This window comes from Grammomys surdaster, unplaced genomic scaffold (genome assembly GCF_004785775.1).
Source record: "Grammomys surdaster isolate TR1022 unplaced genomic scaffold, NIH_TR_1.0 126313, whole genome shotgun sequence".
Lineage (NCBI taxonomy): Eukaryota > Metazoa > Chordata > Mammalia > Rodentia > Muridae > Grammomys > Grammomys surdaster.
The window spans coordinates 8,316,051-8,338,733 of NW_021621113.1; the positions used below are offsets into that span (position 1 = coordinate 8,316,051).

The 22,683-nt window shown below is 48.2% G+C and overlaps 1 protein-coding gene across 2 annotated transcripts; it reads right to left on the minus strand.

Annotated features, from left to right (window-relative positions):
• Positions 1-645: 645 nt before the first annotated feature.
• Rcan3 (RCAN family member 3) lies at positions 646-20,272 on the minus strand. Of its 2 annotated transcripts, XM_028759950.1 has the most exons (5): positions 20,167-20,272; positions 12,417-12,652; positions 7,917-8,090; positions 6,074-6,245; positions 646-4,628 (listed from the first exon to the last, which is right to left on the minus strand). In XM_028759950.1, the coding sequence occupies exons 2-5, from the start codon at positions 12,609-12,611 to the stop codon at positions 4,450-4,452; spliced, it is 720 nt and encodes a 239-aa protein (XP_028615783.1). In that variant the 5' UTR covers positions 12,612-12,652; positions 20,167-20,272; the 3' UTR covers positions 646-4,449. The 2 variants fall into 2 exon arrangements, with proteins under 2 accessions (XP_028615783.1, XP_028615784.1); XM_028759951.1 differs by lacking the exons at positions 7,917-8,090; positions 12,417-12,652; positions 20,167-20,272 and adding an exon at positions 7,526-7,820.
• Between the last annotated feature and the right edge of the window lie 2,411 nt (positions 20,273-22,683).

The window sequence follows — 22,683 nt, forward strand, 5'->3', positions numbered from 1 at the left end:
GAGGTAGGAGGATTAGGAATTCCAGTCTAGGCTACATAAAGACTGAGGGTAGCCTGGGCTGAGACCTTATCTCAAAAGCAAAAGAAAACAACAGAATTAGAACTCACAGCCACTTCTGGTTTAAATACTGTTGTGGAGTTATTAATTTGTTGTTCTTCCCCAGCAGTAAATCCTCTTAGCTAAGGAGTAATGTAGGGGCTGGAGAGATGGCTCAGCGGTTAAGAGCACTGACTGTTCTTCCAGAGGTCATGAGTTCAACTCCCAGCAACCACATGGTGGCTCACAACCATCTGTAATGGGATCCCATGCTCTCTTCTGGTGTGTGTCTGAAGACCGCTGCAGTGTTCTCATATACATAAAAATAAATAAATCTTTTTTTAAAAATTGAGTAAATATACAGAGAAACCCTGTCTCGAAAAAAAAAACAAAAAAAATAAAAATAAAAAAATAAAAATTGAGTAAAGTAGGCAGAGCTTTGTCTGGTGGCGTAGACTTGCAGGGTTCTCTGTTGTGTGTGAGCACACTAATGAGTGGCCCAGGGCAGCACTGACGCACCGTAGGACTACTGTCAGCAGAGCTTTCCTGTCTTCTGTATTATTGTCTGGTTAATCCTAGGATACACACTGAAGAGACTGCTCAATGAACTGACTTAAAAAACAACAACTTTTTATTAGTTCAACATCGAAATTTGTTACAGGTAATCCACAAGTGTCCTCCAAGTTACAGTCTGTCTTTGTCACCTCCTTACAGGACAAGGAATGTTAGAAATCCTTAGGAGACAGGACAGTGGACACTGATAATGAACTACAGCCCATCACGGCAAGCATACTGAAATCCTGGGACCCACGGACGACGCTCACTGACCAGTTTCCACAAGTGCAGCGAGGATTTACTACAGTTCACAGGACCGGGGACTACAGACATGTCGGACTTGAGACTAATCCAGCTGCAGGCTGTTATGAAGATCAATGTGCAATGGCTGCGAACGCTTTCTCACACGTCAAAGACACAAGGGACGTGGATAAATACTCAGGGGCTGACTGGAGAGGGCACAGCACGGCACGGGAATCCTCAATCTGACTTAGGAAGAGTGGATACCAACAGGGAACAGTACAGAAAACCACAAGTTATCTGCATAGATAGAAAAGAAATCCTCCTTATGTCAAGAATGCACATGCAGTCCAGGCCACGTGGGACCTGCAAGGGTCTCAGAACCCACTTCAAGAACTGCAGGCTTCTAAGAGAAAGCACGAATCTGAGTCAGTAGGTGTCTGCATGCTGACCTTATCTGAGATCACTTCTAGCCTTGACTAGAAACCACAGGGAATACGGATGCCAGCCATGGCCAGAGATGTGACAGTCACTGTTATCTGTCAATGGGCCACCTGTACACCCAGTAACCCTCTTGTTGATGACATAGAGTCTTGGTACATGGCCCAGGCTGGCCTTAAACTTACAAAGTCCTCATACCTCTGCCACCCAAGCACTGAGATGACAGGCTATGCCATCATGATGAATGCATTTGGTAATCCTGACTGTGATCTGTGCTCTGCTCAAGACAGAGGGAAACTGTGGCACTCTGAGGAGGAGGGTTGCTCTGGAGAACACAACCAGGGGGGTTGGAAACATGATAGTCATTTGCCATGTGGTTGTTCAAAGTTCCTACATCGTATTCATTTGTGTAGAATAAGTCTCCAGAACACAGACTTCTAGGCTAGAAGTAAATATCTCCCCAGGACCTCTGTTCCTCTGTACTGTCACATCAAGAGAAGGAAAATATCTTATTCTGTAAGGGTTTAACTCAGGTAACCCAGCCTAGCCTTGTTCTCTCAATCCTCCTGCCTCAGCCTCCTGCAGGCTGAGATTACAGGCTAGTGCCACCACATCAGACACTGTTTCCTTTAAGACAGAAGTATCAGGGAACACAGAGGGAGGTGGACAGTGACCAAGCTCACCTAGTAGGTAAGGTCTGAGAAAAGAAGGCAAGCAAGCAGGCATGAACCCAAGGCATCAAAGAATCTGGTACACTCCCAGGGTTTAGCGACGCTTAAAGCTTTCCTCACAAAACTAAATCGGGTCTAAAAATAGTTTACATAAAAATATAAAGCCCAGCATTAATCTTGAATAGAACTTGATTTTCTAAGCCAAGGGAGAGGGAGTCCCACAGTGAATCTTTAACTCCATGCATTCTTTGAGCCTGGGTCCTCCCTTACCAACGACTGTTGACATTCTAACTGCATGAATGTGAATATCCAGGGAACTCCTCATAAGGTGCTAACACAACTGCCTGTGACCAAGGTAACATTATGTATGCAGATTTGAACTTCGTGACTTAAAAAAAAAAAGCAATAGATATTCTTTAAGTGGTGGGTAGAAACTGGAGGCCAAGACGAATTTAAAAACTGGGTTATGATTACTTAGAAAATTAGATCATGTATCGTTTAATGGGGAACACAAAACTCCCCAACTGTTGAGTGCTGGCAGCTAGGGTTTATCCTACAATCAAAAGAAGCAAACTGCTGAGCTCAGCAATGCAGAACACTGTGTAGCCAAGGATGGCCTGGAATTCCTCAGCTACTGCCTTCGCCTCCAAAGGCTCCAGGATCACAGGGGCCTGTGCTTGCATCCTGTCAACTGGGAAGACCCACTGAAGCCTGGAGTTTGAGACCGACCTGGGCAACACTGTGAGACATCACCTCAAAACAAAACGCGTGAGTAATGACTTTATCAGGCAGATGACTTGGATCCACAAAGAAGTGTGGACGGAACCGTCATCTTCAACTGAACCTAGACCGAGGCTTCCAAAAGGCAAATGCAGAGTTCACAATTGACAGGATTTGAAGGCAAGGGACACCTCTCCTGTTGTTGTTAGGTATGGCGGCACACCCCTGCAGTCCTAGCACTTAGGAGACGGTGGGAAGAGCAGGAGTTCAAGGCCATCCGTGGGATGCAGCAAGCTTGAGGTCAACCTGGAGGACATGAGACGCTGTTTTAATAAGACTGAAAACGTGTGTGCGTATGCAGGCGGGCGCACCACTCCGAGAAGGACAGCCTTCTGCAAGGGACTGCAGTCTAGCACACCGGTGATGCTGAGTGACCTACGAAGCCCCAAACAACACATCTTCAAGTGTAAGAAGCGATTCTATCTGAACATCAACTGCAAGCCAAGGTGGAAATGGTCGTTAAAAAGGGAAGCATGAACTACACGCTCATGCCTGCAATCTGAACACCCAAGAGGTCTGGGGCTCAAGGCTAGCATGGGCTACATAATGAGTCACAGGCTAACCTGAGATACAATGTGAAACCTTGTCTCAAAACAAAACAACCCAAACAAACAAACAAACAAACTCAACCACCCCCAAAAGAATGACTCCTCTCCCTAATCCATAGGGGGAAATACAGTGATTTTTGTTTTCAAACAGCTGAAATACTTGAATGGAAAACTTTGAGATGCACGCCTGGGAAGTTGAGGCAGGAGGATCAGGCTCGGGAGCTACAAAGTGAAACCCTGTCTTCAAAGAAAACAACGAATCAGCTCCCTCAATTTAAAATGGTTTTCACCATTTTATCATTATCTTCTAAAGTTAAGACCAACTAACACCCATGATTACACACACAGCATAGGAAACCGCAAGCAGTCGCAGGCCAGCATCAGGAGGGTCTAGAGAGTAACTGAAGAGCCGTCGCGAAGGCTACAACTCCAGAGTCATCAGCCAAGCTTCCTGACCACACGTCCCGCTGGCAAAGGCCAGGTTCCTCTGCAGAGCCGAGGCTAGGAAGGGTAGCACTGGAGCAGAGTTCTGTACATCACTGTCACTGACTGGCAAGTAAGATGGACAGCCGGGACAGCCAGGAGAGCCGGGAGAGTCAGGAGAGCCCGGAGAGCCAGGAGCACAGCTGCCCACGCCATCTGGATCTGGCAACCTCAGTCATTTGGCCTTTCATTCCTAAAGCTAGTGAAAAAATACTTGAGAGAAATGATTTCTACAAATGACTTTGTATTTCACGTTTCTTCTCGTGCAAAAAAAGGTCACGTCTACTGAATAGTAACATTCAGCCTTTGCTCAATCTGTCAGACGCTGCCACACCTGTACAAAAATACCCACACCAAAGTACAGAAATCTAAGACTAATTTTTACATCTGTAAAAATGGCAGTGCACTGGGTGACTCTAGTTCTGGCCTGTGGTACCCAATGCTCTACAGGTTCAAGGGAACTAATATTTCTGGGAGAGGAGACAGGTGCCACATGGTTGGGGCTAGCCTTGTCACTTAAAGTGCCATTTAGAATACTGTTCAAAATTTCAAACAGCTGGTCCAATCTGCTACTTCACCCCTCCTTCCGGTCTGGGGAGGCTGGCCCAGCTGCCGGATGGATGCCGCAGCATCCCTGGGCCGTGCTCCTAAGCGGGCGCGGTTGTAGTAGTGGGATGCGCAGCCGCGGTGGCGGCTCACAGCGCACAGTCCAGCCGCTCACTCAGGGCTGCCGTGGGAGCTTCCGGGCGTCGCGTCTGCGTGATTTTCTGTTTTGGACTTTTTGTGTCTTCTTCCTCTTCAGTTTCGCTCTCACAGACGTGCACCACCACACTGGGGGTGGACTCGGTTCCTGCGTGCAGTTCGTATTTCTCCCCTGCAAGCACAGGAAGGGAGCCTTACTCCCAGTGAAGGAATGAATTTCTTCTAGCTCCCAACTTCCTCTTCTACTCCCTCACTTAGTGGTTGATTATTTTAGATTGCGCCCCATGAAATCTGGGCCAGTTAGACACGTGCTGCTGGAGCTGAGGCTGACCTTGAACTCTAATTGTTCTGTATCCGTCTCCCAAGTGCTGTTAAAGTTGAGTACCGTCATGCCCTGCAGAAATTTCATTTGTAAAAACACTGTCCCTTCTGTCCCGGGCCCTGGGAGTTAAATCCCAGCACTTCGGGGACCTTAGGGCAGACTCCTGTGAGCAAGCACCTTAGTTGCCCTCTTCTTTTCGGGTGAAAGTTCATGGTGCAAGCTGAGCGCCAGCACGCCCTGCCCACTATGTTCATCCCCACGACTTTCAACTGCGCATGCTCAGCAAGGGGCCTGCCACTATGTGAATGAACACAAGCTTGCTTCATTGGGGAGGTCTTTCTTTGGAGAGAGCTTCTGTCTCTTCCTGTAGGTAGTAAACCTTTCTTCTCCCTTACGTTCTATGCTTACTCTGGCTTTGTGCTCACTGAGATGACAACCCATTGATTAGATTACATAAATACTAATTAAAAAGTTAATATAAATGCTAACTGCTGTTCTACAAATAACTACGGTGAGTTAGTTACATTTATAGTGGTTCTGGGTCGCCGTGGGAGGCAATGGCTAGGCTCTAGGCAGCAGTGTAGGGCCTCTGATGTCTAAGAGCCCAACCATCCAGGAGCAGAGAGCTCCTTCTCAAAAGTCTCTGAAGTGCCCTAGAAGAGACGCCCTGACCTTAAGAGCAGGGAATCAGCTTCTCGCATAATTAAAGGGAGACAGAGCAAGAAGAGAGAAAAAGTAAGAAATGAAAAAGAGAGAGAGAGAAAAAACTTTGGACGGGTGATAAGTCACCGTCACTGTAACCCGAGGCAGCTGCCATCAACACAGTGCTGACTGACTTGCAGAGAGAAAGCAGCGAGTGTGTTTGCTACCTGCTGTATTAATTCTTAGCTGAATGGCTAAAATTATCACGCTGCATATAGTGGTTTTTTTTTGTCTTTTTTTTTTGTTTTGTTTTTTTGAGACAGGGTTTCTCTGTGTAGTCCTGGCTGTCCTGGAACTCACTCTGTAGACCAGGCTGGCCTCAAACTCAGAAATCCACCTGCCTCTGCCTCCCAAGTGCTGGGATTAAAGGTGTGCGCCACCAACGCCCAGCTGCATATAGTGTTTAACCTTACAACACACTCAGGTAACCCAGGCTTGCCAACTGGCTGAGGACCACAGTGCTGGAAAGTGCACAGCTCAAGTGTGAGCCCAGACTGGTGTGGCCACACTGTCCACTGGACAGTGCTGCTGTTGCTGGGCTCACACGAACGGCAGTGTCTGGGGACACTGAGAGCTGAAGCAGAGAGCATTACCTGGCCCCAGCTTGGAGACGGCACAGAGCAGGTCATAGTTGATCACGGGCATTGCGTCTTCACTCTGCTTCCACCCCACTGGGGGTGAGGCGGGAGGGGAGATGAGGAACTGCTTGGTGGGCTGTGGTGGCAGTAAGTAGGACTTGTCCCGGGCCTCCCCGGACACCTGCACCTGCAGGGAGAGACATGCTTATGAGCGTCTTCTTCTTTTCCACTCCCTTCCCTCCCTCTTCCTTTTCCCTTTCTCTTCCCCTTTCCCTTCTCCTTCCCCTTCCCTTTCCTGAGACAGGATTTCTCTGTGTAGCCCTGGCTGTCCCGGAACTCACTCTGTAGACCAGACTCACAGATATGCCTGTCTCTGCCTCCAGACTCTTGTATTAAAGACATGCACTACCACCAGAGAGAGGGCTTTCATTTCCAACTTTATGGTAATTGTTACTTTCTTGGAGGGTTGATTAAAACTGTCTCTCAAACTGTCTGTGACCTTCCAGCAGGTGGACTGGAAGTGGCCATGGGCCCTGGACTCTTGATAAACGTGAAGTGAAAGAAAGAACAAATGTATAGACAGACAGAGAATCACAGCGGTGACTACGGCTGTGGTCTGGGCTCTCAGTGACCCCAGGCTCTACATGGTAGACAGAGGCTTGCTCCCCCAAGAGGTCAAACTGGGAGCCTTTATGAGGCAGGGAGGCTGTTAGCCATGGGGACATACCCTAAGGGACAGTGGGACCCCCGCCCCTTGCTCTTCCTGTTTCCCACAAATGAGATATATGAGATGAGCTTTGCTCTGTGCCCACAGCACATGAGCTCCACAGCAGGCCCACAGGAAAAGGGCCCATCACATGCAGACTGAAACCTGCAAGCCATGAGCCAGGACTTTACTCTGTTACATGTGACCCTCTCAGGTTTTGTTACAGTGGGTATGCTGGGTAGTCTATGTCAACCTGATGCAAGCTTTAGTCATCAAGAGATGGGAACCTCAGCTGAGAAAATGCTTCCCTAAGATCTGACTGCAGGCATGCCTGTGGAACAGTTTCTTACTGACTGATACGGGAGGGCCTACCCACTGTGGATGGTACCACCCTGGACTGTGGTTCTGTGTTCTATAAGAAAGCAGGCTGAGCAAGCCAGAGGGAACAAGCCAGTAAACAGAACCCTCCATGGCCTCTGCATCAGCGCCTGCTCCAGGCTCCTGCCCTGCCTGAGCTCCTGCCCTGGCTTCCCTCAATGAATGATTCAAGCTACATAAACTGGATAAACGTTTTGTCTCCTGGGTGCTTTTGGTCACAGGCTTTCATCACAGTAATGGTAACCCTAGCTACCTCACTGGGAATGGCTGACTAACACACTAAGCTCCTGTCTCAGGACAGAGGACACAGATCGGTTCTTTCTTTCCACCCATGGACGAGTTCCAGGTATCACACTCAGGCTGTCAGGCTTGGTAGCAAGCACCTTTGCCCCCTGGGCCATCTTGACGGCCCTTGAAGGTTTTGTTCTCTGTTTTCCTGCAGATGTCACATCCTCGGTGGCGTTTCAGATGTACAGAATGTTTAATCCGCTGACTCCAAAGTGTCAGGGGGTTTTCTCCACAAAGACCTAGCTGAGCCAAACTGCCAGAAAGATGAATCCCTTAGCTGTTAGTCTCAGAGAAACAAAGACAGAAGGGTTAATATGTTCCTAAAATACATGAAACTACATATGTGTAAAGTTTAAGAAAAAGCATTGCACCCCCGGCTCTCGTGACTGCTGATTTCACAAACCTCTGACCCTGTGCTGCAGGGGGGAACTGTAACGGGTTTGAAAGGAGGGGCAGCTGTGGGGTGCGGCCACAGAACCCTGTTACCTGTGCGAAGTAAAGCTTCAGCTTCCGGCCGTGGAACTCACTGTCGTGCAGCTCTATCCGCGCTCTGGCCGCAGCCTCCGGCTTGCTGAAGTTGATCCTCACCCGGCGAAAGCTCTTGAACAACTGGAATGTGACCTGGTCATCATAGAGGGCGAACAGGGCTTCAAATCTCTCCTGCACGGGGAGGAGCAGGGCCGAGAGAAGCGGGAGGGAAGACAAAATATTCCTATTAATGGGAGGTCTTCTAAGGAGAAGAGGCCGGGCAAACATCCCTATACCGTGTGCTGCGGCTCATCCTTTCTCCCAGATGTTCAGAGTCGGTTGCTCACATCTGCAATCTGCACCAACGTAAAATGGCTAGCTTTGTTAGATACTGCAGGGATGTATGACAGCACACACACGGCTGTACACAGAACAGAGGCATGGCTGCTGTGCTTCCTCTTACGGGAGTGTCTCTGGCTGTGTTATAGGAGGTTATAGGAATTTGTCTGCAGGCTTCTGTCCATCGGACACACTGGGCCAGGTCTCCTATGACTTCTTCCTTGCAGATCCTGAACAACACCCACTTAGCATGTGCACACAATGTAACACAGAGAAATCACTTCCTACCCTTTGCTATTTATTTATTTGCTTGTTTGTTTTTTTGAGACAGGGTTTCTCTGGTATAGCTCTGGCTGTCCTGGAACTCACTCTGTAGACCAGGCTGGCCTCAAACTCAGAAATCTGCCTGCCTCTGCCTCCCAAGTGTTCGGATTAAAGGCGAGCGCCATCAACGCCCAGTAACCTTTTGCTTTTTAAAGACTAGGTCTCACACAGTCCTCTGTCCTGGGTTCTATTAAAAAAAAAAAAAAGCAGGCTGAGGAAGCCAGTAAGCAATATCCCTCTGCATCAGCTCCTGCCTCCAGGTTCCTGCCCTGCTTGAGTTCCTGCCATGACTTCCTTCAAGGATGAACAGTGAAGTGAAAGTGTACGCCAGATAAACCCTTTCCTCCCCATGTGGCTTTGGTCACAGTGTTTTATTATAGCAATAATAACCCTAACACACTGCCATGTGTGCACACACATGTGTGCAGACACACAAGCATTCACACACAATCTGCGATACAGATAACATTCAGATGGTTTTAAAAATGAAAACCGGGGCTGAAGAGATGTCCTAGTGGTTAAGAACATTTGCTGCTCTTATAGAGGACTCAGATTCTCTTTCCACCATCCACAGCAGCTGCCTCACAACCATCGACAACTCCAGTTCCAAGGGATCCATTACACTCATCTGGTTTCTCTGGGGATCCACTCACATATATACATAAACAAAACAACAACAAAAAACAAAACAAAAAACCCAAAACAAGCACCACCAACAAAAGAAAATCAACAAGAACTCAATCTTCTGTGGAGTCAAAACTTTTCCAGGAGAAAACCCCTGAAACAGATTCATAGGTGTGAAGCTCTGCCCCGATTCTCTCTTAAACTTACTGTTATTTGTGTGCACAAGTGGGAATGTGGGCAGCTGGGTGTGGAAGGCATGGAACTCACGTGGAGGTCGCATCCACACTCACCTGTGCCTTTCTGTGGGTTTCTAGGGAGGTTGTCAGGCTGACTGAGCAGCAAACACTTCCCCAGCGAGCCATCTCACTGTTCCCAAAGAAATCTTGTGACTATAATTTTAAGATAAAATGGTCCTAAGATCCCCTTAGATCCACAATGCTTGCAGAGTAAGCACTGGATACAGAGGGTAGCACTGGCAAAGGACAGCACACTCCCCAATATGCTAAACCACCGCTAGATGAGCTACAACCCTGAACCAGGCAGGCAGCTTTTATACCGCACTGCTTAGGAATGGGGAAGATCTGTAACTACTCAGTACAGAAACAATGCCGTTCTTTCCCCTTTCTTCTCCCTCCTCCTCTTCTTCTCCTTCTCCTTCTTCTTCCTCCTCCTCCTTCCTCTCCCTCTCCCCCTCTCCCTCTCTCTTCCTTCCTCTCTCTCTCTCTCTCTCTTTCTCTCTCTCTCTCTCTCTCTCTCTCCCTCTCTCCCTCTCTCCCTCCTTCTCTCTCCCTCTTTCCCTCTCCCTCCTCACTCTCTCTCCCTCTCCCTCTCCCTCCCCCTCCCTCTCTTTGAGACAGGACCTCTTTACATAGCCTGGAACTCACTGTCTGGCCTCCAACTAACAGAGATCCACTGGCCTCTGTCTTCCATATGTTGAGATTAAATCTGTACATGCCCAGTGCTAGATATAATTTTTGTTTTGCTTTTTTTGTTTTGTTTTTCGAGACAGGGTTTCTCTGTGTAGCCCTGGCTGTCCTGGAACTCACTCTGTAGACCAGGCTGGCCTCGAACTCAGAAATCTGCCTGCCTCTGCCTCCCAAGTGCTGGGATTAAAGGCGTGCGCCACCACCGCCTGGCCCATACATGTGCTTTCTTACACACACACACACACAAATCATCTCTAGCTGGGCCCATACATGTGCTTTCTTACACACACACACACAAATCATCTCTAGCTGGGCAGTGGTGGCACACGCCTTTAATCCCAGCACTTGGGAGGCAGAGGCAGGCAGATTTCTGAGTTCGAGGCCAGCCTGGTCTACAGAGTGAGTTCCAGGACAGCCAGGGCTACACAAAGAAACCCTGTCTCGAAAAACCAAAGGGAAAAAAAAAGTCTCTAACATGAAATTCAGGGCTCTTAAAAAACAAGAAAGCAGGAGGAATGATTCAGATTCCTCAACCGTGGCTGAACTGAGCAAAGGAATAGCACTTGTAAATAAAGCAGCCTGCAAAGAAACTCTCTGTGACTGACCCCCCCACACACACACACATACACCCCACCCTCTACCCCTGGCACAGGCTCTCACCACCAGGCAGGAGCCCGAGCCTCCCCACCACACTCCTAAGCCCAGTACAGTTTCTATTGCCGACTTTTGCTCGGAAGCCCTAGGACTACCCCCACATAAGAGCCAGCTTCCACTTGGCATCACAGTGCTCTGCAGGAAGGCCCAGCATCCACCTCAGCCCAGTGTTCTAGACTGGGGCACAGACAGCCTGAGTGTCCTACAGAATGCCTGTTGCTCTCCCCTGCCTCACGCTGTCCGAATCAGTCTTAGTGTATCTGGTGTCCTCTGGCTAAAGATTCCTTTCTTCGCTAAAATTCTAATTCTCACAGGTCTCCCTCAAGCCCCTGTGAGAGACTTACTGAATCTGGCTGCAAACCTGTCTCCTTGACTCCTAGACGGACTACAGGAGTATCCACCCTGTGACTCAGAAGCTGCAAAATTCAAACTCTATCTCCCAAACCAATCAGCATGAGCCTTACTCTGCAGGTGTTTGAGCATGTATCCAGTTCTGTCCCCAAAGACACTGGAAGGAAGCCAGCCTGGGAACCGCTCTCACGGAAAGGGAAATTCTTTGCATACAGACTAGAACATCCCAGTGCTCAGAAGGCTGAGGAGGATTGCCCAGATGTCCGTCCAGGCCACACAGTGAGACTATGTCTCAAAGGGAAAAAAGAAAAAAGAAAAGTATGTAGGCTTTTATGAAGTCATGCTGGACACACACATACACTTTCCAAATAAATAATAAGTAATTTAAAAGGCAATCCATTTTTCCTTTCAAACCACAAAGAGCAATACAAGCAATGTTAACAATGAACTAACAGCTATTCCTCATAGCCTCATAGTCCCAATAAACCCCAGGAAAAAACCAGACTGCCTCTTTAGTGAGTGCAGGAGGGAGAAAAGGAGGAAAAAGCCAGCTTTTTTAAAAAAAAAAAGCACTTGGAGGCTGGGTGTGGTGACACACCCTATGACATATCTTAGCATTGAGGAGTTAGAGCTGGAGGCTCACTGGAAGTTCCAGGCTAGTCTGCACCACACAGCCAATCCCAGGCCAGTCTGAACCATATAGCCAATCCCAGGCCAGCCTGAGCCACACAGTCAATACCAGGCCATCCTGTGCCACAAGCCAATCCCAGGCTAGTCTGCACCACACAGCCAATATCAGGCCAGCCTGAGCCACACAGTCAATGCCAGGCCATCCTGTGCCACACAGCCAGTTCCTCCTGGGCTACAAAGTCCTTCTGTCAAACAACAGTAGCATGTTGGGTAAAGGCAGAATTAGTGGAGGGAGGAAAGGTACCCAAGAGCAGAAACACGTCATGTACACAAATAAAATGCGCTAACGAAACACATTCTGTATATTTAATATCTTCAAGTAAAATATTTAAAAAGCTTTTCTTCGATTACAGTCTCCAAAACTCAATGAATAAATGAATGAATGAAAAGTGCACTCTTTGTGCCTTGATTTAGAGTTCACTAGAAGCCAGTGTTCAAGCGCAATGAGAGGACGGCTCTGAACTATGCCTGTCGGTGGCACACTGAGACTCTCCTAAGGCACAGGGAGGGGCCAGCGCGGCACACACTGTGTATGTCACGTCACGGGCTCAGGGACCAAATCGATCTTCCCTTCCCACGGTGTGAGCGCAGGGACAGGGTGTGCGCCTACCTTCTGCTCTTGAACCTCAAACACCGCTTCGTGGACACTGCAAGCAAAAAGGGAGGTGGGCAGATCGCTCAGGTCCGTCATTTCCTCCAACTCATCTTCATTTTCACCGAAGACCATCTCCTCTTCCTCCTCCTGGTCACTGCTACAGAGGTCTGACTGGCTGTCATTCCAAGATTTCAGGCTTTCTCGTAGCATTTTCTCTGTGGGTAAAGTTCTAGGATACCTGCCAGATATTGCTTAAAAAAAAAAAAGAACCAAGGGAAAAAAACCATGAAGGCTTTGTAATGTGGCACTCAAGCTATCTCTCAAGACAGCAATTCATCAAGCAAAACGATGTAATCCAGGAAAGATCAATCAGTATTTAAGTTAGCTCCAGCTCTCCTGAGTGAGTTTTCTGTCTACAAATCTGATTTGCTTAGCAGATTTTATGGGACAATGAAATATGAAGCAAAAAAAAAAAAAAAAAAAAAAAAAAAAAGGCAAGAAAGCAAGTGCTTTCCCGTGGAAGCGGATGGAAAGGGTAGTGGGAGTGCTCACATCAGTATGTCCTTGAGTTTACAAGCAGAGACAGGGAAGGTGGGAGCCAGCTCGGCCTTCACATATTTGTTTTGGGTTTTAGGTGGAAAACACTGGAAGTGGCCCAGCAGAATCACACCCACACGATCTGCTCGCCATCTGCACCCTGAGATGCCGTCTGTGAGGCTCTGCCTTCCTTACCCAGCCTGGTTTTTCTGAGCAGACTCTTAAGTAATTAAGTTACCGAGGCCCCCGGGTTCCCTTTAAAAGGTGTTCATGAACACGTAATGCAAGCATATACAGCACACAACTTAAGCTGGGGAACAATCCAGGGGGTGCACTTCTGAACTTTTAGACACTGTGCCTCTTGCCAGAGGCCAAGGGCCGATACTGTCCCTCTGTAAAATCCTGGGACAGTATGCCTATGTCTGGCTCTTCAGAGAACCACTCCACACTCATCATGCAGTGGCCCTTTGGACGTGACATATTTCAAGATGGGACTGAAGAAAGCCCAGGGGTGGCAGGACACTTAGTGGTCATGGTTACTATGACTGTGCTTCTAAGATCCCCTTCCATTTGTAAGGACACAAGGTTGTAGATACATTGTGCACACAGACTACAATTCCTACTGGTTATTAACTATGGAATAAAAATAGCAGTTTCTCATTAGTCTACAGCACTCAAGACAATCTTTTTTTTTTTTTTTTAAAGCATCTATACTAGTTTCTGTCAATATCTGAGCACCTACTGCTGGGCACTGGGGACAGCAGGGCAAACAGTTCTCCTGTAGGCTAGCCAGTCACATTCCCCAGCGGGCCTCATCCTACTGTCTGCCACACTATCCACTTCTCCAATGCTACTCTTCCATGGCACAGGAGCCTGTTGTGTTGGGGTCCCCACCCTCTGCTCTCCCTTGCCTTCATCCTCCTGCTTCTCTTCCTGCCTGCTTCCTGGAGAGTGAGCTCATTCACCTCGCTTGGCTACTCCACAGCACTCCCGCCATAACTTACTGTCATGAGCTGGCTGCCAGTCTCTCTTGGCTTCAATTCCCCTCACTACTGACACGAAGGCCCCCCAGGCCCCAGAGCCCATGTTGGCAGTGCACATCCTGACACCCCTTCCTTAGCTTCTTAGTTCTCAGCTTGGTGTCCTGATTCTGTGTCCCCATGTGACAGTACCATGTTGCATTTCACAGAACCGCTCCTCAGCCATGAAGGGGGAATAAGAACTGGATCTGCACAGCATAGCATGGGATATACTCAAGTATACCATGTCTCCAAGCAATTCTGAGCCGCCCCACCCCTTGGTGGCTTCACCCTCTACAGCTGACAGCTACTTTCATGTTTGAAGGAAGTTCCCAGAAACGTGTCTCACTGTGGCTTTTATGAGGGAGAGGCTGGACATTCACAATGCTGCGCTCCCTTCTGCTCTAAGCTTACATGACTGTTTAAAAAATCGCACCTAGCAACCAGACTTCCCATGCCTTCAAATTCCGGGGTCCTGTCATAGTTTCTGACTCATAGCTGCTTAGAAAGGGCAGCCGAACAAAAGCAGACGGCTCTGAGCTTCGAGTCACTGGCGGTCAGCACCGACGGAAGACAATTCTAGGAATTAGAGATGGGTTCCCAAGGGGGTTGTGGAGGATGCCATCAGGCAAAGAATGGGGCGCAGCCTGGCACCGAGCATGCGTGCTCAAAGTGAAGAGCAGGAATGTCAGAAGGCTGTGTGGCTTAGGAACCAGTCTAGCTTACCCCGAGCACAAAGAGTGGGCTCTTTAAAACTTGTCTGTTAGAGGCATTAGCTATTTCTATTTTTTGTAATTCTCTATTTTATTATTATTTTGCTTCTTAAAAGATGTAAGAGCCGGGCAGTGGTGGCGCATGCCTTTAATCCCAGCACTTGGGATGTAGAGACAGGCGGATTTCTGAGTTCAAGGCCAGCCTGGTCTACAGAGTGAGTTCCAGGACAGCCAGGGCTACACAGAGAAACTCTGTCTCGAAAAAAAAAATTTTAGGAAAAAAAAAAAAGATGTAAGAAAGCTGGGCCTGGTGGTCCATGCCTTTAATTCTAGCGCTCAGGAGGCAGAGGCTGATGGATCTCCAGGAGTTCTTCATCAGTGCCAGGCAGGCGGGGCTCCTTGGGGCTGGGGGCAGGGAGGAAAGCCAGCCCATTTTCAGCCTACACATGTGCAGCACAAAGGATCAAAAGCTTGGCCTTGCTCATGCTAGACCATCCTCTACTACTGGGCCCGGGCCCGGGCCCGGCCCCGGCCCCGGCCCCGGCCCCGGCCCCGGCCCCGGCCCAGTCTACTTTTGACAATTATTTCTCTTTTCAAGGTCCTTCCTCCAATCTGACAGAGAATGAAATAAAAACAGCATAGGGAACAATCCTTCGCTTGATTTAGAATGTTGTATCTTCATTTCCTGTTTTTCTATCTTCAATGTGGGTTAACTTTCTTTTGATACAACTTCAAAAAGAAAGGATAAAAATGGGCTTAGGCGTGGTGGTTCATGTCTGTAATCAGAACTCAAGAGCCTGAGACAGGAGGACTGCCCCAAGTTTGAGGTCAGCCTGGGTTCCAGAGTGAGTTCCAGGCCTGCCTGGGTTACAGGGAGATACTGTCTCTGACAAAACAACACATCTTTACATCCAGTTACCCTTTTAAAATTATTTAAAAACTATTACAAAGTATACTATAATATAAATGTTCCCAAGTCAGCATGAACACAAGATCCCTTTCATACACAGCAAAACCCTTGCTGTGGCACTAAGCTGGACTCAGGGCCTCCTACATACTGGGCAAGTGTTCTACCTCTGTGCTGTTTCCCAGCCCTCTCTATGCCCGTATTTTGAGACAGAGACAGAGTCTCAGGTTAAGTTGTTCAGCCTGGCTCTGAATACCCCCTTTAGCGAAGGTAAGCCTTGAACCTTTTTAAAAATTTATTTTTATGTATATGAGTACAGTAGCTGTCTTCAGACATATCAGAAGAGGGCATCAAATCCTATTACAGATGGTTGTGAGTCACCATGTGGTTGCTGAGAATGGAACTCAGGACCTCTGGAAGAGCAGTCAGTGCTCTTAACCGCTGAGCCAGATGGTTCAGAACTCTAGTCCTGAGGCCTTGAACTTTGATCCTCTTGCCTCAGCTTCCCCATTAGCTGGGATTATAGGCCTATCCCACCAAGCCCAGATCAAATTAGATGATCATTAAGTAATCTTGTTCCAAGACTTACATGTTTATATTCTTAAAAAGTGTGCAGATACACAGAACTGTGAACATATCTGATCAATCCTCAAGTATCCCCAGAAGAGGTCGGGATCCATCTTCAGATCTTCAACACTGGAACTCTGGGCCTGTAGGACTCTGTTCAGACACATCACTCCACTTATCTTATTACCCATCTATTTCTGGTGGTGGTGGTGGTGTGTGTGTGTGTGTGTGTGTGTCAGTCAGAGGACAGCTTATAGGAGTTGCTTCTCTTACCATGTGGAACATAGGGTGTGTTAGGCTTGACAAGAAGTGCCTCTACCCTTTGACCCATCTCACCAAACCTGCCTTGGTTTTGTATCTGGTTCCTTAAGTGTAAAATGTACAATAAAGATGTTAGGAGAAATAAATGCTAGTAGTCAGAGTAAATGCTTGCACATGGCCATGCTCAGCAACTATTTAACACAAGCATGGTATGAGTTTCCTTGTTGGTCGAGAGGACTCAAACAGTACCAGAACTGCTGTTAGAACTGATATTTAGACTAGAACATGGAGTGAGAAAGGGAAAAACAATCTGAGCAAATCACAATATAAAGGGAGGGAAACCCCTAGCATTTTGTATGACCTCAAGAAAAACAGGGAGTGTCTATCCAGAGACTGAGCTGGTTATCTCCTTCTAGTGTGAAAACATTTAAAATATGCCTGGGAAAGACCACTAGGCCTTTGTATGAGCCCTACAGAAACTTATATCACAAAGGAATGCATACATTATCAGACATTACCAGGTAGATATCGGCTGTCTTGATGAAAATACATGAGAGCTTTGTTGTTTTGTTTTTAAGTTCCCACTGTCAATCACTTTGGAATTTCCTGACGTTCTAAACAAAGTTTAAATTGTGAAGAGAAGCATGGACAGAAATAAGCTAACCTTGGTTTCATGAGGGCAATGAGCAGTCACTACAGGGCTGAAGTCACGACTCAGACCTCCAGCCCTTGCCTGGCATCAGGAGGCCCTGGGTTCTGTCCCCAGCACAAAGATTCTATTTGTGATTCCTGCAACGGTTGCAATCCCCACCTGTGCTGATGGGGTCCTAGCTGGCTTCCGGCATATAGTTTCCTCATGCAAACATTACGTGAGTGGGAAACCTCCAAGGACCATGACCGTCTGCTCTGCTGCACCAGCCCAGGGACAAAGCTAAGCCATCAGGGCTGAATGCCAAGCAATTTCAGCTGAGAAGGAAAAGGTGAATTCTTTCTCCTCTAGAATTTGTCAAAAAAAAAAAAAAAAACACTATGTTTCCTAACTCGGGGAACATTCTAATCTCTTAGCCAGATTTGCTTGAAACTGACCTCCTGTGAGCACCGGGTTCTGGTCTCCCGTGGTTCCTCTTCTGTTTGTCATCAGGCACTCACAGGTAGACTTCTAATACTTTTTCTTTTCAGTAGTAGTAGTGACAAGAATCAACACAATAAAGTTGGTGGAACATTAATGTAAAATTGGTTATAAAGATTAGATTTTGGGGGATTAAAGAGATGGCTTAGCAGTTAAGAGCACATACTGTTCTTTCAGAGGACCAGAGTTCAGTTCCTAGCTCCTGCCTCTGGTGGCTCTCAACCACCTGTAACTACAGCTCCATCGGATCCAATGTCATCTTCTCACCCCACAGATATATGTGCTCGTGTGCATAAACTCACACACAGACACACACAGACACAACTGAAAAAGTGAATTCTTAAAAGTTATCTTTCTGGAGCTACAGAGATGGCTTTGCTCTTGCAGAAGACCTGGGTTCAATTCCCAGCACGTATCAATAACCCCAGGGCAGCTGATTCCTTCCTCAGTCTTCGGAGGGCACCAGGCATGCCTGGGGCACATATATAACAAGCAGACAAAACACTCAAACGCATAAACCTTTAAAAACTTAAAAATTACATTTCTGTATTCTGAGTGTCTTTGGGACCTAAAGTCACAGCATTTTTATTGATAATCAATCACTGTTCCTATCATCAGTGGCGTTCCTGCTCCATGTGTCAGTATGAGAAAGACAAAATGGAAGCACTGCCTGACAGGGCTGTGGAGCACTGCGGACACTGTTTGGTTTGCTGCTTGTAATTCAGACCCCTGAGCAGAACCAGTTCACTCCAGGGCAATGCGATCCCAGCTCAGTAGCTGGAGGATGTTTTGTTTTTCTGTTTTCATACTGAGGATTGAACCTGGGACTTCGAGCATGCTGGTCAAGCGCTTTACCACTGAGCTACATCTCTCCAGGCCAAGTTGAGTTTTGTGTAGGTTTTTGGAGCTGGGCCAAGTGCTACTAAACATGGAAGACTGCCATCACCGCCTGGGCAGCAGGTCTGGAGTTCTTAGTCATAGTGTCTTCATGCCTGTCCCGTTTTGGCCCCACATTTCTCGTAACATCATGCGGTATTGCCTCTCATGGGTCAGTGAACATGCCTTAAAATATATCATGATTGAATAGTAAAAAAAAAAAAAAAATGTGTTCTCGAAAAGCACTAAAAACCTCCTCCCTTGGAAACTGCTTGCCAATGAAGCAAACTGTGAAGCTGGAGCTAAGAGTGACAGGATACTGATTTCAGCCTTTTCATAATCCTCCCACGTTTCATAATCTAATGTATAACTGAATGCGAACGTAAAATCCCCATCAAAATGAACAACTGTGCACGCTGAACACACACCCAGACTCTGGGACTTAACATATTCTTAAATTCTGGCTTTTTGCTTACTTACGAGTATGTGTGTGCTTACATGTGAGTGTGTGTGCATCAGGTGTGTGCATGAGCCCTGAGAAGCCAGACGAGGGGTGGGATCACCTGGAACTGAAGTTACATCCAGGTGCTAGGAATCCGATCCCAGTTCTGTGCAAGAGCAGCAGTAGGTGCTCTTAACAGCGGCCATCCCTCCAGTCATACTATTTTGTTAAAATATATTTATGGAATTTTTGTATGTGTGTTTGACTGTGGCCTCGGTGACACTCAGGCATAGGTCAGAGGACAACTTACAGAAGTTGGTTCTCTCCTTCTAACACATGGGTCCCTGGGATCTGGGAACTCCAACTGTCAGGCTCTGCAGCAAGTGTCTGTATCTGCTGAGCCATCTCACAGGATCAAATAATGATATATTGGTCCAGAGGTAATGGCATAGTGTTAAAATAGAGGGTTTTTTTGTCTTTTTGTTTTGTTGGACAGGGCCTTATTATGAGGCCAGACTAGCCTCCCATTTGCTGATATTATAAACGTGTGCCACACCCAGTTCTTAAAATAACATTTTAAAGTAATCGCAGATCACAGCTACAGATGGCCAATTACTTCTCTGGTCAAATAGTCGATGAGAGACTTCTACGAAAAGTTCAAGTAAAGGTATTGTACTAGATAGCTTTCAATATCCGGACGCGAATATTTTTTTGGCTTTAAACCCTACAATAAAACATCAATCTACATAATCCTAGTTTGAATCTGAAACATGGACGTGAGCCTCTAGAATCTTAATCCCCAGAGGAGATGATGATTTCGCACAGAAGCTGAAACTAGGCAACCTGGTAACAGACAGCTATTGAAGGCGCGATGGTACAGGAGGAAGCGGACAAGTTTCTAGAAGCCAAGCAAGCAGAGAAGCGCAACGATTCCAGCATCCTGGGGGAGGGGAAAAGGGAGTGGAGTGGGGCTTCCACCTGCTGCCATCTCCGTTTTACTAGCCACACCTTTCCTGCCCTCGGGGGCAGGTTGGGCCTGACAGTTTTCAAAAAGTCAACAGCTGATGGAGAAGAAAGGACCTGGGGGCGAGGGGTGTTTTGCAGGACATCACCCTGAAGCTGCCGGGGAATATCCTGGGGACTAGGCGGCTGGTCCTTAGCAAGTCTACGGGGCTCCTGGAGGATCTGGGCAGCTGCTGATGTAGCTGAGGCTGCTTTAACTTTCAGGGGTCCTGGGGATCCATCGCCCAGAGCTGCTGTAAACCTGTTCTGAGCGGCCGCGAACCGGCCCCGCCCTGCGAAGGGGAGACTCACCTGTGCGCTCGAGGGGAGAGGCCCGGGGGCAACGAGCGCGGCCTGGGGCGGACAAACCCCCACTGCCCGGAGCCACCACGCCCTCGACGCCGGCCCCAGCGGCTGCCCCAGCCGGTGACTCGGGAGGTGACCTGGGGCCGAGCGAGGTTGCCGGCGTCGCGCGCGCTCCCGGGCCCGCGCGCCTCGCGCCCTCCCTGGGTTCCTCGCGCCCAGGGAGCGCTGCGCCGGCGCACAGACAGGAGGGCGGGGCTGACAGCTGGATGGGCGGGAGTCCCCGGGTGGTGGGCGGGGCTCCGGGGGCGGGGTGGGCTCTGCGCGCGCGCATTCGCCTGCTCCTCCTGGCTCTCTGGCACTGGCTGTGAAGAACTTGGGTCGGAACCCTTAGGAAGAGGCTTTAAGGTGACCTCCAAAACGGGACCTGTGATGACCCTTTCGTATCCCCCGCGACCCAGAAACCTTTGCTCTCTCTTCTTGCTGACCTTACGTGACGGTGACAAGAACAGCTAGCGGGGATACTAGGAACTTCTCAGGGAGAGTTCCTGGGAGCTTCACCCGGGGTAGCCTCCTGGGAACCCAGCACCCGGATGTGCCCGACCGCGCTTCGCAGCCCCAGTCGCCCAGGAGAGGCGACGGCGACGTGGCCGAGCTGTGGGTGTCACCAGGTGTGTGACTGCACCCGCCCCACCTCTCCTTCCATTGCACCCAGCACAGATGTGCAATATTAATGATATTTGCGTTTGCTTTTCCACACAGTCTTTTTTGTCTCCCTTGGAGATAACGGAACATTAATTATGCCTAGGTCGAGGTTTGTGCGAGTAGTAGCACCGAGGCTGGCTGGCATTTTAATTTTAATTACTGTTGCTGAGACCAGCCTGTCAGGGAGCTGTGACTTCCTCCAGCTCACAGACTGGGTGAATGGTACAGAGCTGGAAAACTCTCAGCTCCCGCTAGAAGGGATCTGCTCTGCTAGGAGGGTGGTATGGCTCAGCGCTGAGAGTGCTTGCTCCCAACCCCAGAGCCACGTGATGGAAGGAGAGACAGAACTCCTGCAAGTGTTCTCTCTGACTTCCACATGGCTGCCCTTCCAAATAATAAACAACTAATAAATAGAAAATCAGCTTTTATCACTTATTCAAGACCCTTCGTATGACAAATGAAACAAGGGGGTCACCCATTGAGAGTCATGGGCACAAAATGCAGGGCGTAGCATCATCATCAGAGTGGTTCCGATAGTGTCCCCAGCAGGACCACAGAGTTGTATCCCTTTTGCTTTAGGTAGTTTCTGCAGCTTGCCACCCGAAGGCTCCTGACCAAACTTAACAGGTTAAGTTCTTCACTTTTTTCCTGGAAGAATTATGGAGAGTGACTTCTATATTCACACTAGGAAGCATAGAAATGTTTCCCCCTCTGAGGTTCTCTGAACACAGTTTCTGAGATGACTCAGTTGGTTAAATATTGGGTTCAAGTGAGTGACAGTGTCTCAAAATAAGTAATAAAAAGTAAATGGGGAACAATTGAGGAAGACACCCAAGATCAATTTCTGATCCCCACGGTCGTATGTGCACGAGCACTCTTCAATGCGTGTGCACGCACATGTGTAAGTGTGTGCACAGATATGTATATGTCACACACACACACGACAGAGTTTTAAGTCATTTCATCTGGGAACAGCTGCATTCTCCAGCCCTGCTCAGGGACGCATGAGATCTAGGAGCTTAGGAAGGGCTCTGAGCCACTTTTAGTTAAAACCCTGGCTCAAGCTTGCACACTTCGTTTGTAGGGACGGTTCACGGAGCCTACCAAGAGAGGAGACGGGGGTTACAGAATGTTACCTGTACCGATGATGTGCTGGTAAGTAGAGGGAGAAGATACACGTGGAGGGTTTCTATAGGTAGTACAGACGGCAAGGGCGTGGCACAAAAATAGTGACTAGGACTGTGGATATGTAGACAGAACAGTGTCTTTCCAGTAAGAATTTAACAAGTCCTACTGGCTATTCTTTCTACTCTCTCCTTCCTCCTCCCTCCCATTCTTTCCCCCAACCTCTCTCCATGTAATTCAACACGTGGAGCATACTGGATGAACTAACAGGAAAGTCCAAGGCTTCAGGAATGGCTGAACCCAGGTCCTGAAGCTACACCGCCGGCTCTTAACCCTTTCTCTCCATCTCTAACTGGTTTCTTCCTCCATGCTGTCTGCAAAAGGTTCACCGTGTATCTCACTGGTATAGGTTTGGTTATGTCACATCTTTAAATCTCTTTCTTGAGAGGGGGCCTGGGATATTTCAACAGTCCAGTTCTGGGTCACATGTTCAATCTTAGGCACGAAAAGTGGGAGAGGCAGTTTCCTGGGCCAGGAAGTTTCTGCTGGTTCCTCCATCACTAGTTTGCTCTCAGGGGGCGGACTTACCTACACTGCTTCCATGAGTCCCATGTTCTCTGGCTCAGGTGAGGTGGCCCAGAGAGAGTAGGCAGGACAGAACACAAAGGTCAAAGGTCAAAAGGCAGCCGTCAGACC